We start from the raw sequence: 22,186 nt of genomic DNA, 5'->3' as shown, positions 1-22,186 counted from the left end.
TACGGTGATTTACCTCTGCCTTTAAAGAATTAAGAAAAAAAATGACAATTGTCATTGTTGAACTAGCTGTCAAAATTGATGCCAAAATAACAAATTCTGCTTGTTCCCGGCTCTTTCAAGTCAAGATATTTAGTTTACAATTTCATTAGAGATTTATATTTAAACAAATAAAAGATGAAGTAGGAGGATATATTAATTTAATAAGCATAATATGTGTGTTATTTGTGTACATTTCTTATTTGCTATGTGTTTTAGGTTAACGGTGGACGGCCTGCTTGTTTATTTCCCCTACGATTATATTTACCCGGAACAATATGCCTATATGTTGGAGTTGAAGCGAGCACTGGATGCTAAGGTTAGTAAGAATGTTCACCAGTTCCCAAAATTTTATAGGACCTGTTGTTCCCCGCGGTTTCAGCCGTTTTTATTATACATTGTACTATAGTCGTAAAAATGTAATAGGCCCGTTTTGACATTTGTGCAAGACCATAAAATGTAACTTGGAACGAAACTGAAAGAAACAAAAAAATAAAAATCAATTACATACAGTGTTTTAAAAATACGTAAATTTTTTTGGGACGTTAAATAATATGAAAGAATATATCGCGAGTATTCTTTTTGCGCTTACTTCATAGTAGCATGCAATTTATAATTGTTGCGAAACGTTCCGAAAACAGTTACGTTCTCAGTCTTTTTTTTTATACTAGAGCTGTAACCATTTTTTTACTGAATATCGAAATTAAATATTGTGTAGTTATCTTTACTGCAAAGAATGAGCTTGGTTCTCAAAATGGGTTCTAAATAATGAGTCTGAGTTGATGTATCTGACCAAGCGGCACATGACTGAAGCATCCCCGCACAGTTTTTCGTTCCTCATCTTGTAAAGTTGCCTGTGCGCTTGTTTAAGTTTGATATATATTGTTTACTATTACGTTAACTATGGCTCTTCTATTTTGGACATTAATTTAAACATAGTGATTTGACTCGATTTTTGTGTTTGTTGTTATATAGTACTAACTCTGTTTCAACATGTTGAAAAGTGGACGTATAATCAACAGCCAGTCACGCGTATTGGTTGTGAAGTTAAAGGAATACTTTGAACAAACGAACACTTTACAATACATAATAATATCAATCAAGTACTGATACAAACTTGAATTGATTTATCGTGAGTATCGAGTACAGAGTCTTATGGTTCCATAACTAGTTACGTTGCGATGACAAATGTCAAAACGGGCCTATTACATTTTTACGACTATAGAGGCATTCATTATAACATGTTCAATTTCAATTTTATAACTTAATATTTTTGTTTAGTTTTTCCTATCGTAATATTAATTCAGTTTATTTTTTTTGTATTTTTATTATAGTTTGTAGTGTTAATATTGCTCATTTTGTAGTAAATGCTGTGTGGTGTGCACTAATTGGCTAGTCACATTGATTAGAAACAAAATATTTGTAATTGTGCTTTAATAGGTATTGAGAACAAGCTGTTGGTGTTACTTTAATAAAATAAAATAAGACATAACATTGTAAAGTTCTAATTTTAATACTTCAAAATAGAGAATTTATTTATTGTTGTTTGCTTATTGTGGTTATGGCTTTATGTATTTGCAGTAAGTAGTGTATTCACAAACTTCACATTGACTATATGACTTTGTGATTAACAATTATTTTGCTAAGTTACATTGTACAGGACTATCAATATTGTGGGCTATGAAAATAAATACCACAGAAGAGTTTGATTGTTTATTTGTTGAAATAAGCAAGGGTTATTTAAAGGATAAAAAAGCTTGGGTGTGAATTGCTGTAACTTCATAGCTTAATATTAATTTACTGTGAGATGGCGATAGCAAAAAGAAATACCTGGCTAAGTTTTTTGTGCGCTCTTCTCAGGGCGCATTTGGAACCCTTGGAGCTTTAGGTTTATGTTGGTGAACGAAATTATCACCATCCGCTTACAAATATAAATATATTTGTGCCTATCGCAGGCACTTATGCTTCATAAGTGCCTACGTAGGCCAACATGAATAAATATTTTTTATTTGAATTCATAATGTTAGATGGTTACATGAATTTTTACCCATTTTTTCATCGTCACTGATAAATTTTCTGCAGGGTCATGGCCTACTGGAGATGCCCTCTGGAACTGGCAAGACTATATCTCTGCTGTCTCTCATTGTGGCCTACATGATACAGAACCCACACCACATTAGGTATGTGTCTTTCCTATGGGGCATCAATTAATTACGTAGGATTTAATTTTTCCCCCTCCCTCTTCCCCTGGTGAGATGTGAGCTCTAGTGTGTTTGTTGCAACTCATCCACCATACCTGGTGCCCAATTTCGTTGTCTACATTTTTTTGAATCCAGTTTTGTGTGGTAAAAAGTAGCCTATGTTACTCTTCGTTCCGTCAACTAAGTTTATGGCAAAAATCAAGTTTTTTTGTTACTTGTTTAGGGCGTAAAGTGAGCACAAAAAAACAAACACAATTCCGCATTTATAATATTAGTAAGGATAACCTACCATCTGCATGACTTCACCTTGATAAAATTACCACCACCTTTCACTTTAAAAGGTTCTAATTTCCTTTAAATCACAAATTCAGTCAGTCAGAGACTCAGATCATCTGTAGGATATCAATTTTACCCATACAAGAAGATCCTTTTCGTGTCACTCTTATCCGTTATAGCAATTAACTGATATCTACTTTTTAATTTAGTGTTAATCATTACGAAATTGGGAACATCTCAGACCAGGGGTAGAACAATGTCAATTGCCTGGCTCTGGGACTGTACTGAGGATATACTAACAAAACAACCCAAAACTTGAGTTGATGGCGTACACAGTAAGACAGCTTAATAGTACATAGTTATAAATTTCTTTTAGAAAGCTGATTTACTGTTCGCGTACACTACCCGAGATTGAGAAAGTATTGGAGGAATTGAAAAATCTGATAAATTACTATGAGAAGAGTCAAGGGGAGAAGCCTAGTCTAACTGGTGTTGTTCTCAGTTCAAGGAAGAATCTTTGCATACATCCTGAGGTAATAATTCCTACATCTAGTTGCGAATGTAACAGGCAAAGCGATGCACATACCTCATACATGTTAATTCTAGATAAAGCCCTAAAAAGCTATGGCTCATCCATAGCTTATTCGATTTGGGATGATATCTAGAAAAATGTAACAATAATATATACAAAACAAAACACATGCACATACCAATTGCAATTGTTATTAACAAAATAAGATGAAAAAGATAGCAGTTTGTTTTTTTTGTTAATAACTCTTAAACTACTTACAGCCGCACCCATTGGCCTACCCGTAGCCACACCCTCAGCCACACCCACTCCGACTTCTTCTCCCCAGCCACACACACTCACAGTGGCACACTCACACCCACTTCAACGAACACACACACAAACACACACTCACCCACGAACACACACACACACCCAAGCTCACGGCAAGATCCACTCCCACAGCCATGCCTACAGCCACACATAAAATATTTTTTTAAATTAAGCTTTAATTTTATATTAGTTATTAATATTAATTTTTTTAAATGCCGTGTGGTGACGGCAAATCAGAATATAGATGTCACCACCACTTTTCTTCCCGCGGGTGTCGTACGATGCGACCAAGAGTGAATATAACGGGGAACGGACAGCAGCTTCCTTTGTGCTACTACTACCATACTACTGTCTGTTAACAGGTGTCGCGTGAAAGAGAGGGCAAGTTAGTGGACGGCAGATGTCACTCGCTGACCGCTAGCTACATTAGGGATCGGCACGAGAGGGATACTTCTGTCCCGGTTTGTAAGTATCTTCTTAAGATCTATGTTCCCGGGCCGGTTTTCGTACTTTTTTATCTTTGTCTTTAAATAGTATAAAAAGCTTTGATGTTTCAAACATCGCAACTTATTTAAATGCATTTTTACCGCTTGTTTACCCATAGAGAAAAATAAATATGTCATCATTCTATCAGACGGTTGCTACCGAGTAACGTACTGCTTGTATACTCAGTGTCCATACATTATTGAGCAAAACTTGTGTTTATTTTCTCATTGTTATCAAGTTTGTTGTCCCGGCGAACTTTGTTACCGCGGGTATTTGTTTTTTTATAAATGTTATATTTTAACACTTATTAACCTATTCCGGTCTAAGAGGAATCCAAAAAATCAAATATCTTAAAAATTGGTCCAGCCGTTCTTGAGTGTAACTACCACAACTTTATTTAATGTATGTAGATTAATTATTTTGTTAATTGCATTTCGGAATTGTCGAGCAAAATTTAAAAGAGATATTTATTGTTACGCAAACCTTGTCGGCTTCTATGGTAGTACCGCCACTGACCTCTGGATGGCCAAGTGGAGGTACGGGCCTCGAGGCTGACAAACTGACATTTTGCGTGACTAGGTCAGTTCTACGAGGGCTTCAACCGAGAAGGCAAGGAGTCGATGCTACCTTACGGTGTATACACCATGGACGATCTGAAACAGTACGGCGCTGACAGGAACTGGTGTCCGTACTTCTTGTCCAGATTTGCTGTGAGTAACTTATTTTACTAACTACCTGCTACCCACGATATCGGGTGGGTGGGTACTTATCGACACTATCCATAGTGCATTATACCGGAAAAAAAATACGAAACTTCATGCTTGAACTGCCAAAATTAACGTTTAAGAATCCGATTAGGGTTATGGTTACCATACTCCCTCATAACTTACTACCACGTGAGAATGCAGTCACGGGATAACTTGTGGTATAAAAAATAAAATTCATAACAACCAAGAGCGAGAAAATTTTTGACTATATATGCGATAAGGTCGTCAAATTGAGTACTCTATGGTTTGTGCTGTTTTTATAGCTGAATTTATGTGGCGTATAATATAAGAATATTCGTTCTTTATATGTCATTAGATAATTCACGCCGAAATCGTGGTATATTCCTACCACTACCTCCTAGACCCGAAGATCGCGGAAGTTGTGTCCAAGGAGCTGAACAAGGAAGCCGTAGTGGTTTTCGACGAAGCGCACAACATAGACAATGTTTGCATAGATTCCTTAAGTGTCAAACTCACTAGACGGACCATAGACAAGAGCACACAGGCGTTGCAGTCTCTGGAAAAAGCGGTTACACTGTAAGTTATATTTTTTAGATGACATATTAACCGTTAGATGTGACCAGAGAATTAAATTTTTAATAGCAGTTAAGAAATTTGCTTTAAACATTTATTCCGAAACGGTATCGGTTTCATTATAATATAACAATTTAATTTTAAGTGCTATGTTAGATCAGTGGTTAGGAGCTCGACTTCACTTTCGGGGAGCCGAGTTTCGTATCCCAGCACGCACTTAACTTTTCTAAGTTATGTGCGTTTTAAGTAATTAAAACATAACTTGCTTCAATGGTGAAGGAAAACATCGTGAGGAAACCTTCATGTGCCCAAGGTGTGTGGAGTCCACCAATCCGCACTGGGCCAGCGTGGTGGACTACGGCCTTAATCCCTTCTCATTGTGGAGACCCTAGCACTGTAATGACCCGGTAATGGGTTGATATGATGAATTTTATTAAATCCATAATGGTGATAACATTACAAATACCAATATTGTATTAATTACCTTAAATACATTTTTCTTTATCATTATCATTGAATTAAAATATAATAAATTAATTTAAAATGGTTGGACCAAAAACTTAGCTTAAATCATAGTTAAATTAAAAAAATCAATTTTACTGACCGTACATGTGCCAGCACAGGGGCGGTGTGTGTTTGCGTTCCATATTTCTAAGGTACTTAGCCGCATAAACACGTGCGAAGATCAGTTTAAAGAGCGGTTTGATATATTTCTTCCAAATCTAGTAGGATTACGGCCTTAATCTTTCTCATTCGAAAAGGCGACCCGTGCCGGAGTGGACCTGTAATGTGTTGATAACGATGTTCTTAGTAGAAATACATTAGTTTCATCCATTTATCCTAGATTAAAGCAAGAGGACGCTGAACGCCTTACGTTGGAGTACGAGCAAATGGTAGAAGGTCTTCGAGAAGCAGCGGTAGCACGCGATACGGATATGATACTCGCGAACCCCGTACTGCCTGATGAAGTTTTAAACGGTAAAAGTGTCATATCATAAAAGTCAAAGTCAAAAATTTCCTTATTCGAATACACTGATATCTTTACATATTATAAAGCAAAGTTCCCCGCCGCGTCAGTCTGTCAGTCTGGGCGCAAAAAACTGAAAAACTACTGAATTCATTTCACTAATGAACAGTGTGAATCATCTGGAAGGTTTTAATGTATATTTATATATTAATCATAGTTTTCTCTAAATTTCCTGAAATATAACGATGTTTGTTAAAGATGTCATACCAACTAGGAGCTTTACTGGCGTACGCCGCCTAAAATCATACATTAAATAAGACCTCAATGACAGCCCTCTTCTAGAAGTAACGTTAAAATCAAAGTTGACCGCTCAAAACAAGAACTTAAAGATTGAGAGATGGTTTCTTAGTTTTTCAGGCAGACAGACAGATGTCAGACCAGTTCGACAGACACTCAAATGTCACATGTGGCGTATTAAATGAATATTAAGGCAATAATTTGGGCTGTCTATGTATAAGGAATATGTTAATATAAGTTGGCACTATGGAATGTTTCGATGTTAAGATTCGCATTAGTTTTTCCAGAAATTTTATTTATTTTTATTAAACTCTTCATTTGTACACCACATCATTCAGAAAAACAAACACTTCAAGAATGTAGTACGATACAAAAGGCGGCCTTATCGCTAAGTAGCGATCTCTACTGGCAATTTTAGGATTAGGAAAACTAATAAGAAACACCCTTCACGCACAGACTTACCAATCAATTTTGTTTTCGTTTAACAGAGGTAGTTCCGGGCAACATAAGGAACGCTGAGCATTTCCTAGGGTTTTTAAAACGTTTCATCGAGTATTTGAAAACCAGATTACGAATACAGCACGTGGTGCAAGAATCTCCGGCAGGTAAGCACTTTACCTTATTTTTATAGAGTAAGTTCCTCATATCCTACGATGTGGTGATGGCCCAATGATTAGGACTTCGGCCTTACTTCCGGGGGGGCCTGACTTCGAACCCCGCCACCTCTAACTTTTGAAGTGAGGTGAGTTTTAAAGGTGAATGAATACACTATTATTGTACACCAAAGAAAAAAAGTAGTTACAGAGATATAAATACATAGCAATAGAGTACAATCTGTTGGCCTTATCGCTATATAGCTATTTCTTCTGGGCAACCAATGGCGTAAAAGGAAAAAACGTAGACGGGTGGTGCAATAAATAAGATTTAAAATTTTTATATTTTATTTATATAATAAAGGTGCTTAAAAGTAAATAAAATTATTTTAAGGAAATAAAATTATTTGACTTGTTTTTTATTATTATTGTTATTTTTATCTTTTGTATTTTATTTTTGTGTGTGCAATAAATAATTTCAGAATGGTAATAATAAAATTATTTTGAGTGTACATTGCCGAAGATTTGTTTGGTGTGGAATATAAAGTATATAAACTACACCATACAGATTCTCCTGCTTTTCGCAGAGTATAGCAAGTTAGGCTTAATTTTTAATAACTTTTGTCCCGCCCAGGTTTCCTCAAAGACGTCGCCGCCCGCGTGTGCATAGAACGCAAGCCGCTCCGGTTCTGCTCCAGCCGCCTTCAGTCCCTCATGCGGACCCTGGAGATCCCGGACCCTTCCAACTTCGGGGCCCTGACCCTCGTCGCCAACCTCGCGACCCTGGTGTCCACTTACACCAAGGGTTTCGTCATCATCGTCGAACCATTCGACGACAGGACGCCCACTGTCTCGAACCCTATTCTGCACTTCTCGTAAGTACCAACTACCTACTCTTGTCTATTACAAAATACCTGTTCGAATATCTATCTGTGTATCTTTAATAATAACTAGTATACTATACTATGCCCGTGACTGCGTCCGCGTTTGTTTTTGTTTTTAGAGCATATTTTTAAGTTGTAGATCCGCTGCCGAATAATAATAATAATAATAAAATCATTTATTCACACGATTATTAAATTGTGACAGAAATCATAGCTTAGTACTATGTATGGTTGAATCACTGGTACCTAAACTGAGTAAAAACTCGTACTATAGATATCAGTGCACTCCCCTATATAATTTTTGATACAACAACATAAGACTACGACAAGTATATTTTATTTTGGATATAGATTTAACATGCAACATGCAAAAATATTAAAGAAAAATAAATAAAATGTTTATTTTTGGAGATTGGGTAATTAAATGGTGATTTAAATGTGTATGAGTGTGTGCATGAGTGTATGTGTGTGTGTGTGTGAACGTATGTGCGTGCGTGTAGGTGCTGCGTGCGTGTTCTTGAGGCAAATAAAGTGTATGTGTGTGTGGGTGGATGTGTGGGGGAAGTGTCATGGATTTATGTAGTACAAGGTACATGTGAGATAATGTCATTTTTGAATGGATAGTAGATTCTCTGTGCTATCATAATCCAGCGCAAGAAGCCAGTCATGGACCTGCTTTTTACATCTATAGGATGATAGTGAGTGAATGGAAAGAATTTTATTGGCCTTATTGTATATGATGCTACCAAGGAAACAGAAAATTTTTTGTGAAAAGGAAGTGCAGAATTTGGGAATATTACATAAGCTGTTTTTGCGACGTTTATCTTTAAATTTCATAATTGACTCCTGATTAATGAATTTGTGTTGTTTTAAAATTATTTTTAAAAGAAAAAGCTGTCTTACAGTAAGTACCCCACTTTCCTTATACAAAGATGAAGTAGGATATCTGTAAGGAAGAAAGGAGCTAACTTTTAGAACGGCTCAAATGCTCCGTAAATAATCCGCTTTTTGCGGCGCTTGCGTTTGAGACTTTGGGTCCATGGTCTTCAGACACGAGAAACTTTATTAACATTATACAACATTATAAATGTGTCCCAAAAAATTGGTCTGGAAGTCTGGTGTCCCCAGAGCTGGCGCTTATTTAGCCCAACGGCTAAGTCTAACAATTCAAAGGGGCAATAGCGCCAGCATTTTGGGTGCCATGGCTATTTAGCGATAAGGCCGCCAAATTGTACGTTCTACCTTATTGTGCTGTTGTATATGTATCTCTGTAAATTTTCTCTGTGGTGTACAATAAAAGTGTATTCATTTATTCATTCATACCATGCCCATAAGTGAACAGTTAGACGGCTTTTAGGTTTTTTTTGATATTATAGTATATATGTTAGTCTGTAATCATTACTATTATTGTCTTGACATTAGTCATCTAGCCCCAAAGTAAGCGTAGCTTGTGTTATGGGTACTAAGATGACTGATGAATAGTTTTATGACTAATATACATAAATATTTATAATATACATATAAACACCCAGACACTGAGAAACATTCATGTTCATCACACAAACATTTTCCAGTTGTTGGCGCCGGTTTGACGGCCGGTTGGCGCAGTTGTCAATGACGCTGTTTTCCGCGTCCAAGGCCGTGGGTTCGATTCCCACAATTGGTAAAAATGTTTGTGTGATGAACGTGAATGTTTTTCAGTGTCTGAGTATTTATCTGTATATTATAAGTATTTATGTATTATATTCATAAAACGTATTCATCAGCTATCTTAGTCCCCATAACACAAGCTACGCTTACTTTGGGGCTAGATAGCGATGTGTGTATTGTCGTAGTATATTTATTTATTTTTTATTTAGTTGTGGGAATCGAACCCACGGCCTTGAACACAGAAAGCAGGGTCGCTGCCCGCTGCGCCAATCGGCCGTCGAATTATTGGTTACATTTTTTCATTTCAGATGTATGGACTCGTCAATCGCGATGCGACCCGTGTTCAGCAGATTCCAGTCTGTCATCATTACTTCTGGTAAGAAGTAGAAGCAGTGATTCTAATACAAGTGGAGCTTTTTGTCTCCGCTCTCGTCCGTGGAAGTACTGTCGCCATGCTTATTTCTGCTGTCAAGCAATGCTGTGTTCCGGTTTGAACGGCGTGGTTACCGGTGTGACACAGACACAATGAGGTTTAACACCTACGCATAAGGTTTACGGATACGGGGCGGCACTTTGTAGGACTTGTTCCTTGCTTGCCCTGCTTATTGTTTTTTGTTATCACCATCATCATCCGCAGCCTATTCGCGTCCAACTACAAGGCGCAGGCCTCCCCTCTCAGGCAGTTTCAGAGCATATACCCACCGTGCTGCTTCAGTGTGGATTGGTGGGTTTTAACGATAGCAACCGGGACCGGCGGCTTAAAGTAGTCTCTGGGGCACGGGAGTTGACACCGCTATATTTGTTTTATGAAAATGAATCTTAATTTGCTGTACTCCAGTTACTCCGCTAAAAGCAGGAGAATCTGTATGGTATAGTGTTATAATGCAGGTTTCCTTACAATGTTTTCCTATACCGTTGTAGCAAGTGATTTTAATTGCTTAAAACGCATGTAACTTAGAAAAGTTAGAAGTTAAGTATCACCGTTTTTTTTTTTTTTTTTAGAAAAAACGTTATTTTTCTTAGCCTTGCAACTTATACTTTTTGCAGGAACTTTATCACCGCTGGACATGTACCCTAAAATCTTGGACTTCAACCCGGTCATTATGAGCTCCTTCACCATGACGTTAGCGAGGCCCTGCATTTTACCTATGGTATGTAATACTAATTAAATAACCTATTTAGCGAAACTTCTTAGCGCATGACCGTATGTATGAGACAAAACTCGACAAAAGTGAAACAAGCGAGCGAGCCAATTTTTTAATATAACATAAACAAAATGTTTTTTGTATGCGCGTGGTGATAAAGTCAAATTTAAGAATACTACACAAAGTCCCAACTTAAGAACTAAGTAGTGGAACTATGGCATGAATTAGAAATTCTAAGGTGGAATTGATAACTTCAACTCAATTTAAAAGGTCTTTTTTTTCATATACTTTAGTTTATTGATGTTTTTTTTTAATTCCAAATAAATAAGTTATAATTTAAAGATTATAAGATTATTGATCGGACTACAACTTGGCTCGTGGATATAGAATTTTCCCGGAAATTTATATTTAACTCTGCCAGTTTGGCGTGGGCGTCTTAGACCAGTGCTTTATGTGAGTTTTTCTACCTACGTCTAACTTCTGAAGATATTGTTTCCCAGTATTGTCAGTAGATGTCGCTCTTTCGATTCCATAAAAACCGTTGTTTCACTTGATCGAACATAGACAATCTCACACTAGGCTCTGAGAGCGCGTTTGAAACCCTCGTACCTTAGTTTTAAGTTTAAGACTGTAGTCACCAAGAACATATCGAGCCTTTAGCCCCGAATTATAAAATGTATTCCAAATGAAGGTTTATTTAAATATACAAATAAAGCTTCTTTTGTACAATTTTAGTGTTTTTGCAGTTAGCGCAACAAAAGTGTTTTTAAAAACCTTTTTATTGGCACTACACATCATAGACTTTTAATAATTAAGTACAAAATTTTAAGTTACTCCGTATGTAAGTATGTAAGTCTGTTTGTGTTGTTCTGGTAAATAAACAAATTCTATTCTATTCTAAAAGTTCTATAGGTCTTGCTGAATAAAGAAAGCTGTAACTATAACTATAGTTCATAGTATACAATAGGTTGCTTCTAAAATTCTCAACTTCAGCAAAGCGAAATAAGCCAATCAAGTGATGGATAGATGGCGTGATAGTTATCACGTCGTTTCCCAATAACCTGATTGGCAGATTGCAAGTGTCCGATTCTCGCTCGCACACTAAGACGCAAATGTTCCAGATAGTATCCAAAGGCAGCGACCAGGTGACGATATCCTCGAAGTACGAGACCAGGGAAGACGTCGCAGTCATCCGGAACTACGGACAGTTGTTAGTCGAGGTTAGTTCAGATTTTACCAGAGCACTTCTTCTTAATACTATTTCCTGGGGTTGTATCCATACTTAGTTGACAGGAACCATCCGTTGCACGTAGAACGGGTTACTCTAGCCAGTTGAGCTCACTCCGGAAGCCGAGTACTTCAGGTTGTGATGCTAAGGAGCCAAGTTGTGTGTGGTGGTTATACCTTGAACAAAAAGAAGAAGAAGAAGAAACACTTTATTGCACGTATAGCATACTGAATAAGAAACAGTAAGGAGTATACAGTACACAATGTAGACACGCAAAGGCACCGTATTTTTCGAAAAATGATCTACTATATGCAACTTTACAGAAATTGGTTAAATAAAGTTAAATTAGATAAAGTTTAAAAAGGTCTTTTATTATCACATACATTAATACAAATAATACAATTATTTAATTTTTTTTTAAACCGTGGTAACGACAAGAATAAGATGGCGTGTAACAGAAAAAAGTGACGCGTAACGGAAAAATGTGACGGTATTTTTTTTTCCGACGCCGATAAAGAAGTTTCACTTCAATAAACATAAACAACGCTGGCCCAGTGCGGATTAGTAGAGTTCACACGCCGCTAAGAGAAAACTCAGGCATGCAGGTTTCGTCACTGTTAAATAAATAAATAAACTACGAAAATACACATCGCCATCTAGCCCCAAAGTAAGCGTAGCTTGTGTTATGGGTACTAAGATAACTGATGAATATTTTTATGAATAATATACATAAATCACTATAATATACATATAAACAATTTGCTGAGCAACTATTTAATATTAAAACAGATTTATTAACTTGACGATCTTTGATAGTAACTAATTATTCTGACATCTGATATATATTTCTACTAACACTAATTAGAATCCAGAAATCGTGTATTTGTACTAGTTATAAGGGTCAAACTGTTTGTTATTGCTATGCCCTAACAGGGCCTCATGACATGGCATGAAAGGCATGGATGCAAAATAAATAAATAAATAAACACCCAGACACTGAAAAACATTTCTGTTCATCACACAAACATTTGCCAGTTGTGGGAACGTTGTCGAACGCATCGTCTTGGACTCAGAAAGCAGGGTTGCTGCCCACTGCGCCAATCGGCCGTCAAGTTGCTAAAGCAAATTGCTTGGTCAATAAATAACGCGGACTACTCTGAAAAGTTAGAAGTTAGTTAGTTTTTATGTATGGGTTATTTTTATGTAGAGGTTATTTTTATGTTCTAATTCTGTGAAATGTATTTTAATGGAGATCATTTTCAGATATCGGCGTGCGTGCCGGACGGGGTGGTGTGTTTCTTCACGTCGTACCTTTACCTTGAGAGCGTCGTCGGCGCTTGGTACGATCAAGGTAATGACGTCACCGTAAAGGAGAACGCCGGAATACGGTTTCGTTTGGTGCCTCATTCAAATTGGTATCAAAAATTAAGTTTTTATTTTTAAAGAAAAACCTCTAAAATCCCAAGCCTTAACTTCGACGGATAAAAAATCTTTTTATGAAATAAATTAGTGGTTCTTTTATTTCCGTCATCGTGTTTAAATCTACACACAAAAAAATCAAAAGAGGTACGTCACTTGTGTACGTAAAAACAATAAAAAGTACCATAACATTTTAAACAGTAGGTAGGTACAACAATCGTGTCAAAAATAACCTTAATTCACCAACTTCATTTGCTTTTAACTCTGAAATCTGAATGTTTTTGGTAATGTACTGTAATTATTAAACCCTATAAAATGAGATAAATTCCATGAAGGCACCTTATAAGTACTATGTGAAACCAAACCCCATACTACGTCCGGCATTCTCCTTTAATTTGCAATGATTTGTTGACCGAGTGGCGCAGTGTGCAGTGCCCCTGCTTTCTTTGTCCAAGCTTGCTTTTTGCATTTTTTTAAAATTTATTTAGCACACAAAAGATCATGACAAAACATAAACATAAGAACAACAATCAATAAATTAAAACTTGCCACTCTCCACCACATGTGTTTATAAATGCAGCCAATAGATGTGACGGACTTGCGTTCTTGGATAAAAATATTTGATGTAATCGTTCGATATTTTGTATTTTTTTCAGGAGTGGTGGCTTCTCTACAGAGGCACAAGTTACTGTTCATCGAAACCCAAGACTCTGCCGAGACAAGTTTCGCACTAATCAATTATATCAAGGTAACATTTTCACGAAATCCTAACTTTTTTTACGAATTGACACAATTGTCCACAATCACATGTATTTATTATTTATTTATTTAATTGCATTCTTCTCTTGCACCATTCCACTTATGGCTAATTTTATTGTGAGCACAACAACTTCTGTCTTTGCAATAAGACATTTAATTAAGAAAAAAGAGAATTATGCTCACGGAATAGCCGTTTATTACTCTTCAACATTCAAAACACAATAGTCTCTAGATAGTTCGTTATCGATGTATAAACAAACACAATTTCGCATTTATAATAGAAGTATGGACGCTTCGGAGAAAATTCTAGATGCAGGTTTTCTCACGATGTTTTCCTTCACCGTTAAATCAAGTGATTCATAAGTTATAGATGCGTGCGAGAGTTCGAACTCGCGCCATAAAGTGAAGCACAAACAAACAGTTGAGTAGTTGAGAGGACGGAGAGTAACATGAGCTACTTTTGATACTGAAAAACATCTTATTCCAAATTCCATCTAATTAAAAAAACTATAAAGTTGACCTTGAAATAATACACTGTTCTGTATTCATGATCGGCAGTGGCGTGCACCTCATTCCTACACAAAAGCTCTGCCTACCCTAAATTTTTTGTAAAACTTATAAATGCAAATGAGTGTTCCATTTTATGGAATCTTCCGTCTTTATGCATCATCATCATATCAACCGATAGACGTCCACTGCTGGACATAGGTCTTTTGTAGGGAGTTCTAAATTACACGGTTCTGTGCCGCTTGTATCCAGCGGCTACCTGTGTCGCGCTTAATGTCGCCTGTTCACCTCGCTGGAGATCGACCAACGCTACGCTTACCAGTTCGGGGCTGCCATTCCAGCAGCTTGGGAACCCAACGTCCAGCCTTTCTCCGAACTATGTACCCATTGCAACTTCAGCTTCGCGACTCGTTGAGCTATGTCGGTAACTCTGGTAGAAGGTAGATATTCGTAGAACTTGCTGAGTTTCTTGCCGGCTTCTCGGTAGAATCTGTCTTCCGCACCGGTGGTAGAGTCACTACAAACAGACAGACTTGACGTTTCAAAAACTCTTATATTAGGCCTGCTTGAAACAAATGAATATTGAATTTTGAAGAATCTACGAATATCTACATTTCTGATTCGATCGCGTAGAGATACTGCGAGCATAGCTCTCTCCATCGCCGCGTGTAGTGGAGGGTTGTAGCGTGGCTTGCAGGCGTGCGAGAGCGGGCGCGGCGCCGTGCTGTTGTCGGTGGCGCGGGGGAAGGTGTCGGAGGGGGTGGACTTCGACCACCACCTGGGCCGCGCCGTGCTGATGTTCGGCATCCCCTACGTGTTCACGCAGAGCCGCATCCTCAAGGCGCGCCTGGACTACCTGCGCGACCAGTTCCAGGTGACTAGCATTCTCAATTTCAGTGGCGTGCACTTAATACATGCCCAAAAGCACTGCATACCCTAAAATTTATATATATATCTCGCAGAGCAGGAGGACTTTTGCCATCTTCCTGCTGTATGCGTATATAAAGCAATTATTACTTAATTATTTTTTAAGTAAACTATAGTTTGTCTATCCCAACCTGAGAACGATGAATAGTCATTGTTCCTTATTTATAGGATCTCATTTATACACAAAAAACAATATAAAAAAAAATTGGATAGCATACAAATTTTCGTGGGGCTACAGTATGAGCTAAAAGTAAAGTCTTATTTTTTAAACCCTGACACTAAAACGAAAGTTATGCGTGTCTGCCCGTGGCATCGTAGCACCGTGACAGATGAACCAATTTTCATGAAGGTGTGTTTTTAATTTTTTTCATAACAATTTGAAACTAAAACAAAGTAAGAAAAAATCTCGCACATTTTCACGCGCAATTTATTTCAATAGACATATTGTCTCTAGAATTAGCATACAAATTCTAGTGGGGGTAAAAAATTTTGTTACTATTATTTGACGGCCGATTGGTGTAGTTTGCAGCGACCCTGCTTTCTGATTCCGAGGTCGTGGGTTCGATTCCCACTACTGGAAAATGTTTGTGTGATTAGCATGAATGGTTTTCAGTATCTGGCTGTTTATCTGTACATAATAAGTATTTATGTATATTATACATAAAGATAGTCATCAGTAATCTTAGTACCCATAATACAAGCTACGCTTACTTTGGGGCTAGGTGGCGATGTGTGTATTGTCTTAGTATATTTATTTATTTATATTTACTTACTGATGAATGTTGTCATGAATAATATACATAAATAATTATAATATACAGATAAACACCTAGACACTGGAAAACATTTATGTTCATCACACAAACATTGTCCAGTTGTGGGAATCGAACCCCCGGCCTTGGACTCAGAAAGCAGGGTCGCTGCCCACTGTGCCAGTCGGCCGTCGCGAATTTAGCGGTTATTCAACCGTGCCTCGGAGAGCCTGATCTCTTGCCAGTAGTGTCTGAGCTGCCGTCGCATCGGACTATGGGGAGGGAATATAGAAATATAGAGTGTAACTTTGTACCACACTTTTGCAGTATAATAATTTTTTTTTTTAGTACTGTAGGGCCACTTATACTAACTAGATAGAAATATATGATTTATGGATAACTATAAGACAAATGAATGAAAGATGACATTAAACTTTATAAAAGACATGTTATTAATATTGTACACTATAATCTCAGAGTATCTCAACAATTCACTAAACAATGCTGTCAACCCGTCATGGAATAGATCCCATTGAGTATTGCAGTCAAATATATCCCGCGTAGTTGATATATCACTGTATTTATGTTTCAGATCCGCGAGAACGATTTCCTGACCTTCGACGCCATGCGGCACGCGGCTCAGTGCGTGGGCCGAGTGCTGCGGTGATTTGTTGTTCTTATTACTTCTATATTATGAAAATTAAGCTTAATTTGCTATACTCCGCATATATAATTTCTTTAATCTTTATACTCCACACCAAACAGATCTTCGCCAATGTACCCTCTACGCACGTTTCGCTCCGAAACCGGAGCATCCTCAGGAGATGTTTACAATGAATAATTATTGACTTAGCGTGTTTGTGTTTTTTTTTTAAACAAACGGTGTTCCTACCAGTCGCCTGGCGGCTGGGCCACGGGAACGCTTCCGCACACATTCGCGGCCCAGCTAAAGTCAGTCAGGGCTTTGGGGAACAGTTTCAGTAGTAGTACGCCGTAACATAAAATGTCTGTCGTTGTGCCAGGGGCAAGACGGACTACGGCATCATGATTTTCGCGGACAAGCGCTTCAGCCGCGCCGACAAGCGCACCAAACTGCCGCGCTGGATCCAGGAACACTTGCGCGACTCGCTCTGCAACCTCAGCACCGAAGAGGCCGTGCAGGTGAGTCGCCCGCAGCCCGGCTGACACTGCCCACAAAACTGAACCCTTCACCTACTCCAGACATTCCACTACAAGTTAGCCCTCGACTGCAATCTCACCTGGTAAACGATGATGCAGTCTGAGATGGTAGCGGGCTGACCTGGGAGTATTTATGTATACTCTTTATTTGTACACCACATCATGTTCAGGAAAACAAACACTTCAAGTATGTAGTAGGATACAAAAGGCGGCCTTATCGCTAAGTAACGATCTCTATAGTATAGGAGTATGGTAGTCATACCCCTAATAGGTTTCTACGTGACATCGCACCGGAACACTAAGTCTCTGTCGGTAGGGTGGTAACTAGCCACGGCCAAAGCCTCCCACCAGACCAGTGAAAATTTAGAAATTATAAATTCCCAAATTGCGCCTGCTTGAATTTACAGCGCTCAACGCTGCGCCATAAAGTGCGCCTGCACTCTGTAGTTGTTTACATTAAAACTAAAAACTTTCATTCTACGACTTTGTTTTATGAACTCGATAGTTCGTAAAATTTCTAAATATTCAATATCTTACATGGGTACTCTCCTAAATGTAAAAAATAAATCACTTTTTCACTTTTATTTACATATTATTTTCTCCAAAATCGAAATAAGAAACAATGCTAAGATTTTTTCGTTCTCATAAATATTGACTTACCTGACTCGAGGATCGATCCCTTTTCTCGCAATCAGAGTAACTCGGGCATGAAACCCCTTTTTATCCGAGATGGCTATATAGATAATAGAGGGAGGTATATGTAAACATATATATATGAATGCTTCATATGTGCCTGTGATAGGTCTTCATGAATAAAGAATATTTGAATTTGTTTTTTTTTTTTAATATCTAAGTCGAGGATGAAATGGGTTTCATGACCGTTTAGACACAATTTACTAATTTATTCGATTTACGAATTATAATACGTACCTAAAACTCGGTTAAATTGTATTACTTGCATATAAATATGTCGTTCCAATAACTCCACAGATCAGCAAGCGTTGGCTCCGGCAGATGGCGCAGCCGTTCACGCGGGAAGACCAGCTCGGAGTTTCCCTGCTCACCCTCGCGCAGCTACAGTCCCAGGAGCAACAGGACAAGATCGAGAAACAGGTCATACAGAAGTGAACCTTATGGCGAACGACTTACGGAGCATACGTGAGCGAAGGGAATGCCTCCAGTTCCTTGAATATGAGGGAAGCAAAGGAACAAAACAAATGGTTTCAAGTCCATTATTCAAATCTCACTCTTCTATAAAAGTCGCTGCAAAACTGATATCCAGCGACGGCTCGTCTAAACATCCTTATTATATTCAAAATTCATTTATTTCTTTTTCATGCACCTTAAAACCATACCATGCTACTATGATGTGTTAATTTAATTCAAATTTCATTTATTTCGAGTAGGCCTAGTTTATGAGCACTTTTGGAATTTCAAGTCAGTCTGTTTGTAGTGACTCTACCGCCAGTTCGGAAGGCAGATTCCACAGAGAAAGCTCCTTTACAATATCATGTACAGTTTGACAATCTCTAGAATTCTTCTATATTGTGAGAGACGAAAGCATACTGGCCGGCTTCTAAGCAGCCTTGTCGTTAAGAATGAATATTTTTTTTTTAAACTTATAAAGTAAAATGCAATATAACCTCGGTATCATGTAAAAAGGCCATATTAAGGTATCATGTATAACGGTCATAGAAGTTTTATTACTTAACCGAAATTCAATGCGCCTTCCTTAGCAATTCATTCAAAACGCAACAGTTAACGTAGGTATAGCGAGTTAAAAAAAAGTTAGAACTTCAAACACTAATATATCGAGAAATATAACCGGATTGGATGCATAATTATAACAGGATTTTTTTAAACTCGCGCGACTGACTCGTGCAACAGTTTTGGGTAGCATATTTTTTTTATTTTTCTTTGATTTTTGGTTCTCTCGAATTTTGCAAGTGATAATCCGAAGTGGTTTCTAAATCGAGTATTTTTGATATTGTTTATGGGTGGTACCACCTATCCAAATAGCCTTTTATAGTTATGGCTAAATGTGGTACGCAACACTATTGCCTGGTAGCCTCCTACTTTAACGTCAATATTTTTAATAGAATTTTTATATGTTTAGGAATATGTCTGAAGCAGAACAGACGATATTTGAATTTATTTTATTACCAACTAGCGGACCCGGCAGACGTCGTCTTGCCCGGTAAAGCAACGCAACCTACCGGTTCCAATTTAATTTTCATCCCTTCCAGGAACCTATTGAAACACACAAAATTTCATCAAAATCAGTCCAGGTGTGTATGAGGAATTGGCAGATCAAACACTCGTACAGAAGAATTATGTACATTGCTGTCGTTTTTAATATTTTTCTCACCGTTTAAACCTTCTACGAATAAAACAAGGCCTAAATTTGCCAAATCGGCTTTTTTAGTGTCGAGATTTAGTGAGACTAACGAACAACTTTTTAATTTTTTTTATATATAGATTGGTTCAGTCATCCGGCCTCACTAAACTAAACTTTCTCCATAGATGATTTAAAACAGGAGGCATGTCTTTTAAAGTAAACGCGTCATATCACTATCACAAGTTTCGACTCTTGATACCAATTTAACATTGCCATAATTTTTAATAGACATAAATTACTGACAACTTGGTTTCAAGGTTCCGTTTAAAATAGGAAAAACGCAACTCCGATAGGATCGATTTGTTATTATTGATTCAGGTGATAAATTTGGAATAAACCAAATGTTATGTAAAATAAAGCTAGTGACTTTGTATAATGTTAAGTTAAGTACATATTTCTAAATAAATGCGATTTGACATGAAAACTGAATTTCATTTTTTATAATGATAAATACTTTGTAAGACCTTTGTTGAATATGTCATAAGGAATGTCTTATACATAAGATAATATGATTGACTTATATTATTTATTACTAAAAATATAATATAAATAAAAAAACGTTTTTCTTTATAAACCTTTTGTTTATTTCACACTTTATTTAAAATCATAAAACACTGTTATACATCGAAAGTAACCAGGGCAAGTGTTCTCTATTACATTATATTCATAACAAATAACGCAGGCTTAAGATTATAATGTCACAGAAAATCTGATCCCTGTATAACGTGAAATTAAATTTAATATCTTAAAATAGTGCAACTTAGCTCAACACTATCTTAGAGCTGTTTTGTTTAGATATTTAGTAATATAACTATTAGCACCATTGTGTGCATCTCACAGACATATAACGATGTAAGCATTCCTTTCTCTACACATATTTTTCTAAATCAATACTTCTTGGTGAATAACTACTAAGTTTCCATAAGAAATACGCTGTGACAGCCATAATATCAGCTGTTTATTATAAACTGTTAAATGCGGTCAAGGGTTTTTTTTTATTCCACTACTAGCTAGCCCTTAAATGCTATCTCAAGGCAGGCATTGATATTACACTCATACTCCTAATCGGTTGCTACGCGACATCGTACTGGAAAGCTGGATCGCTTAGCGGCACGCGTTTGCCAGTAGAGTAATAAGGCGCGGCCGGAACCGCCCGCCAGATCAAACCAGAGGGAATTCAGAAAACATAATTTCCCAAATACTTCCGACTCCTACTTTAAACCACAGCGCCCACCGCTGCGCCAGGAAATCGTCAAGTTATGATGGCAACAGGTAAAGCATTAAAATCCAGGTTAATGTCATAACAATAACTGGCACACACCCAACTTCTTCCTGAATAATTCTTTTTTATAAAATAACTAATTCCATAAACTTAAATACACATTACGCGAATTTTATTTATTATTTAGTAGCATGTATCGTGGTCACGATGTCAATATTTCGTGTCGTGTATACTAATATATACGTATATAATATTTACGTGTCAATATAATATTGAAAAATCCAAAAATATTATCATGTACCCGTCGAACTATATTGAAGAAATGTTGATCGAACGAAACCACGAAAATCTTAGTTTAAAATCTTTAATTATTTGTTCCTGATCAAATAATATTCGATACGTTCTAAAGACGATATTCTAATAAACGTATAATAGAGAATCGCATCTATAATTTCTAAAACCTTACGGCGCGTATTAATAAATGGGCATAACGTCGCAATACTTGCACCATTTATTGTCACTCTTTAACTGTTCCGACGTTAGGCCAGGTTTATTTAATTAGGCCCTACAATAACCTCAGGCTAGTTGTGTTGTAACCTGATATGTCAACCATCTTAATACTACTATATACCATACCTACAAACATAAGCTACCATCAGGTGAGATTTGTTTCTCAATACAGGGCTAACATGTAGTGGAGTTTAAAAAAAAAGTTAGACCTCACTGTTGCCATTCATCATTATCCTATTAAATTAATTAAAACGTGCCTCTCTCATAGCGGGGAGGGATTACAGCACATACCCACCAAGCTGCTCCAAAACAGGTTGGTAGGCAATAAGCTTTTATCTTTTGATGCTAATATAGCTTTTTTTATATATTCTAAAGCCTAACAAAGATATTATTAAATATATATTAAACACTATGAATCTGCAAGCTAACATCGTATTCACTTGCGATTCCAACAAACGATTGTCATTAAAAACTATATAATTAGGTCAACTTACAAAAATTTCTCTAAATTACAAATTTTTTAAACAATATTATTTACTACCCATACTACGCTGTAACTGGGTTATGCCAACTGTTTATTACTGGTTCCACTGACCTCTTTTATTATA

At 37.1% G+C, this 22,186-nt stretch overlaps 1 protein-coding gene across 1 annotated transcript; it reads left to right on the top strand.

Moving 5' to 3' along the window:
* Positions 1-96: 96 nt before the first annotated feature.
* LOC120632490 (general transcription and DNA repair factor IIH helicase subunit XPD) lies at positions 97-20,284 on the top strand. Its single transcript, XM_039902295.1, has 19 exons — positions 97-179; positions 256-355; positions 2,119-2,216; positions 2,890-3,046; positions 3,717-3,819; positions 4,420-4,550; positions 4,924-5,144; positions 5,986-6,119; positions 6,894-7,010; positions 7,633-7,873; positions 9,841-9,908; positions 10,580-10,683; positions 11,799-11,897; positions 13,169-13,256; positions 13,981-14,072; positions 15,288-15,464; positions 16,862-16,932; positions 17,292-17,430; positions 18,439-20,284. The coding sequence occupies exons 1-19, from the start codon at positions 175-177 to the stop codon at positions 18,574-18,576; spliced, it is 2,283 nt and encodes a 760-aa protein (XP_039758229.1). The 5' UTR covers positions 97-174; the 3' UTR covers positions 18,577-20,284.
* The last annotated feature ends 1,902 nt before the right edge of the window (positions 20,285-22,186 follow it).

This window comes from Pararge aegeria, chromosome 20 (assembly GCF_905163445.1).
Source record: "Pararge aegeria chromosome 20, ilParAegt1.1, whole genome shotgun sequence".
Taxonomy (NCBI): Eukaryota; Metazoa; Arthropoda; class Insecta; order Lepidoptera; family Nymphalidae; genus Pararge; species Pararge aegeria.
This window is presented reverse-complemented; position numbering and strand designations above follow the sequence as displayed.

What these genes read in the sequence shown, in the direction of transcription:
- LOC120632490 (XM_039902295.1), top strand. An exon ending in GGTGCAAGAATCTCCGGCAG is followed by an intron (nt 7,011 to 7,632) that starts GTAAGCACTTTA and finishes TGTCCCGCCCAG; the next exon opens with GTTTCCTCAAAGACGTCGCC. An exon ending in ACGGACAGTTGTTAGTCGAG is followed by an intron (nt 11,898 to 13,168) that starts GTTAGTTCAGAT and finishes GATCATTTTCAG; the next exon opens with ATATCGGCGTGCGTGCCGGA.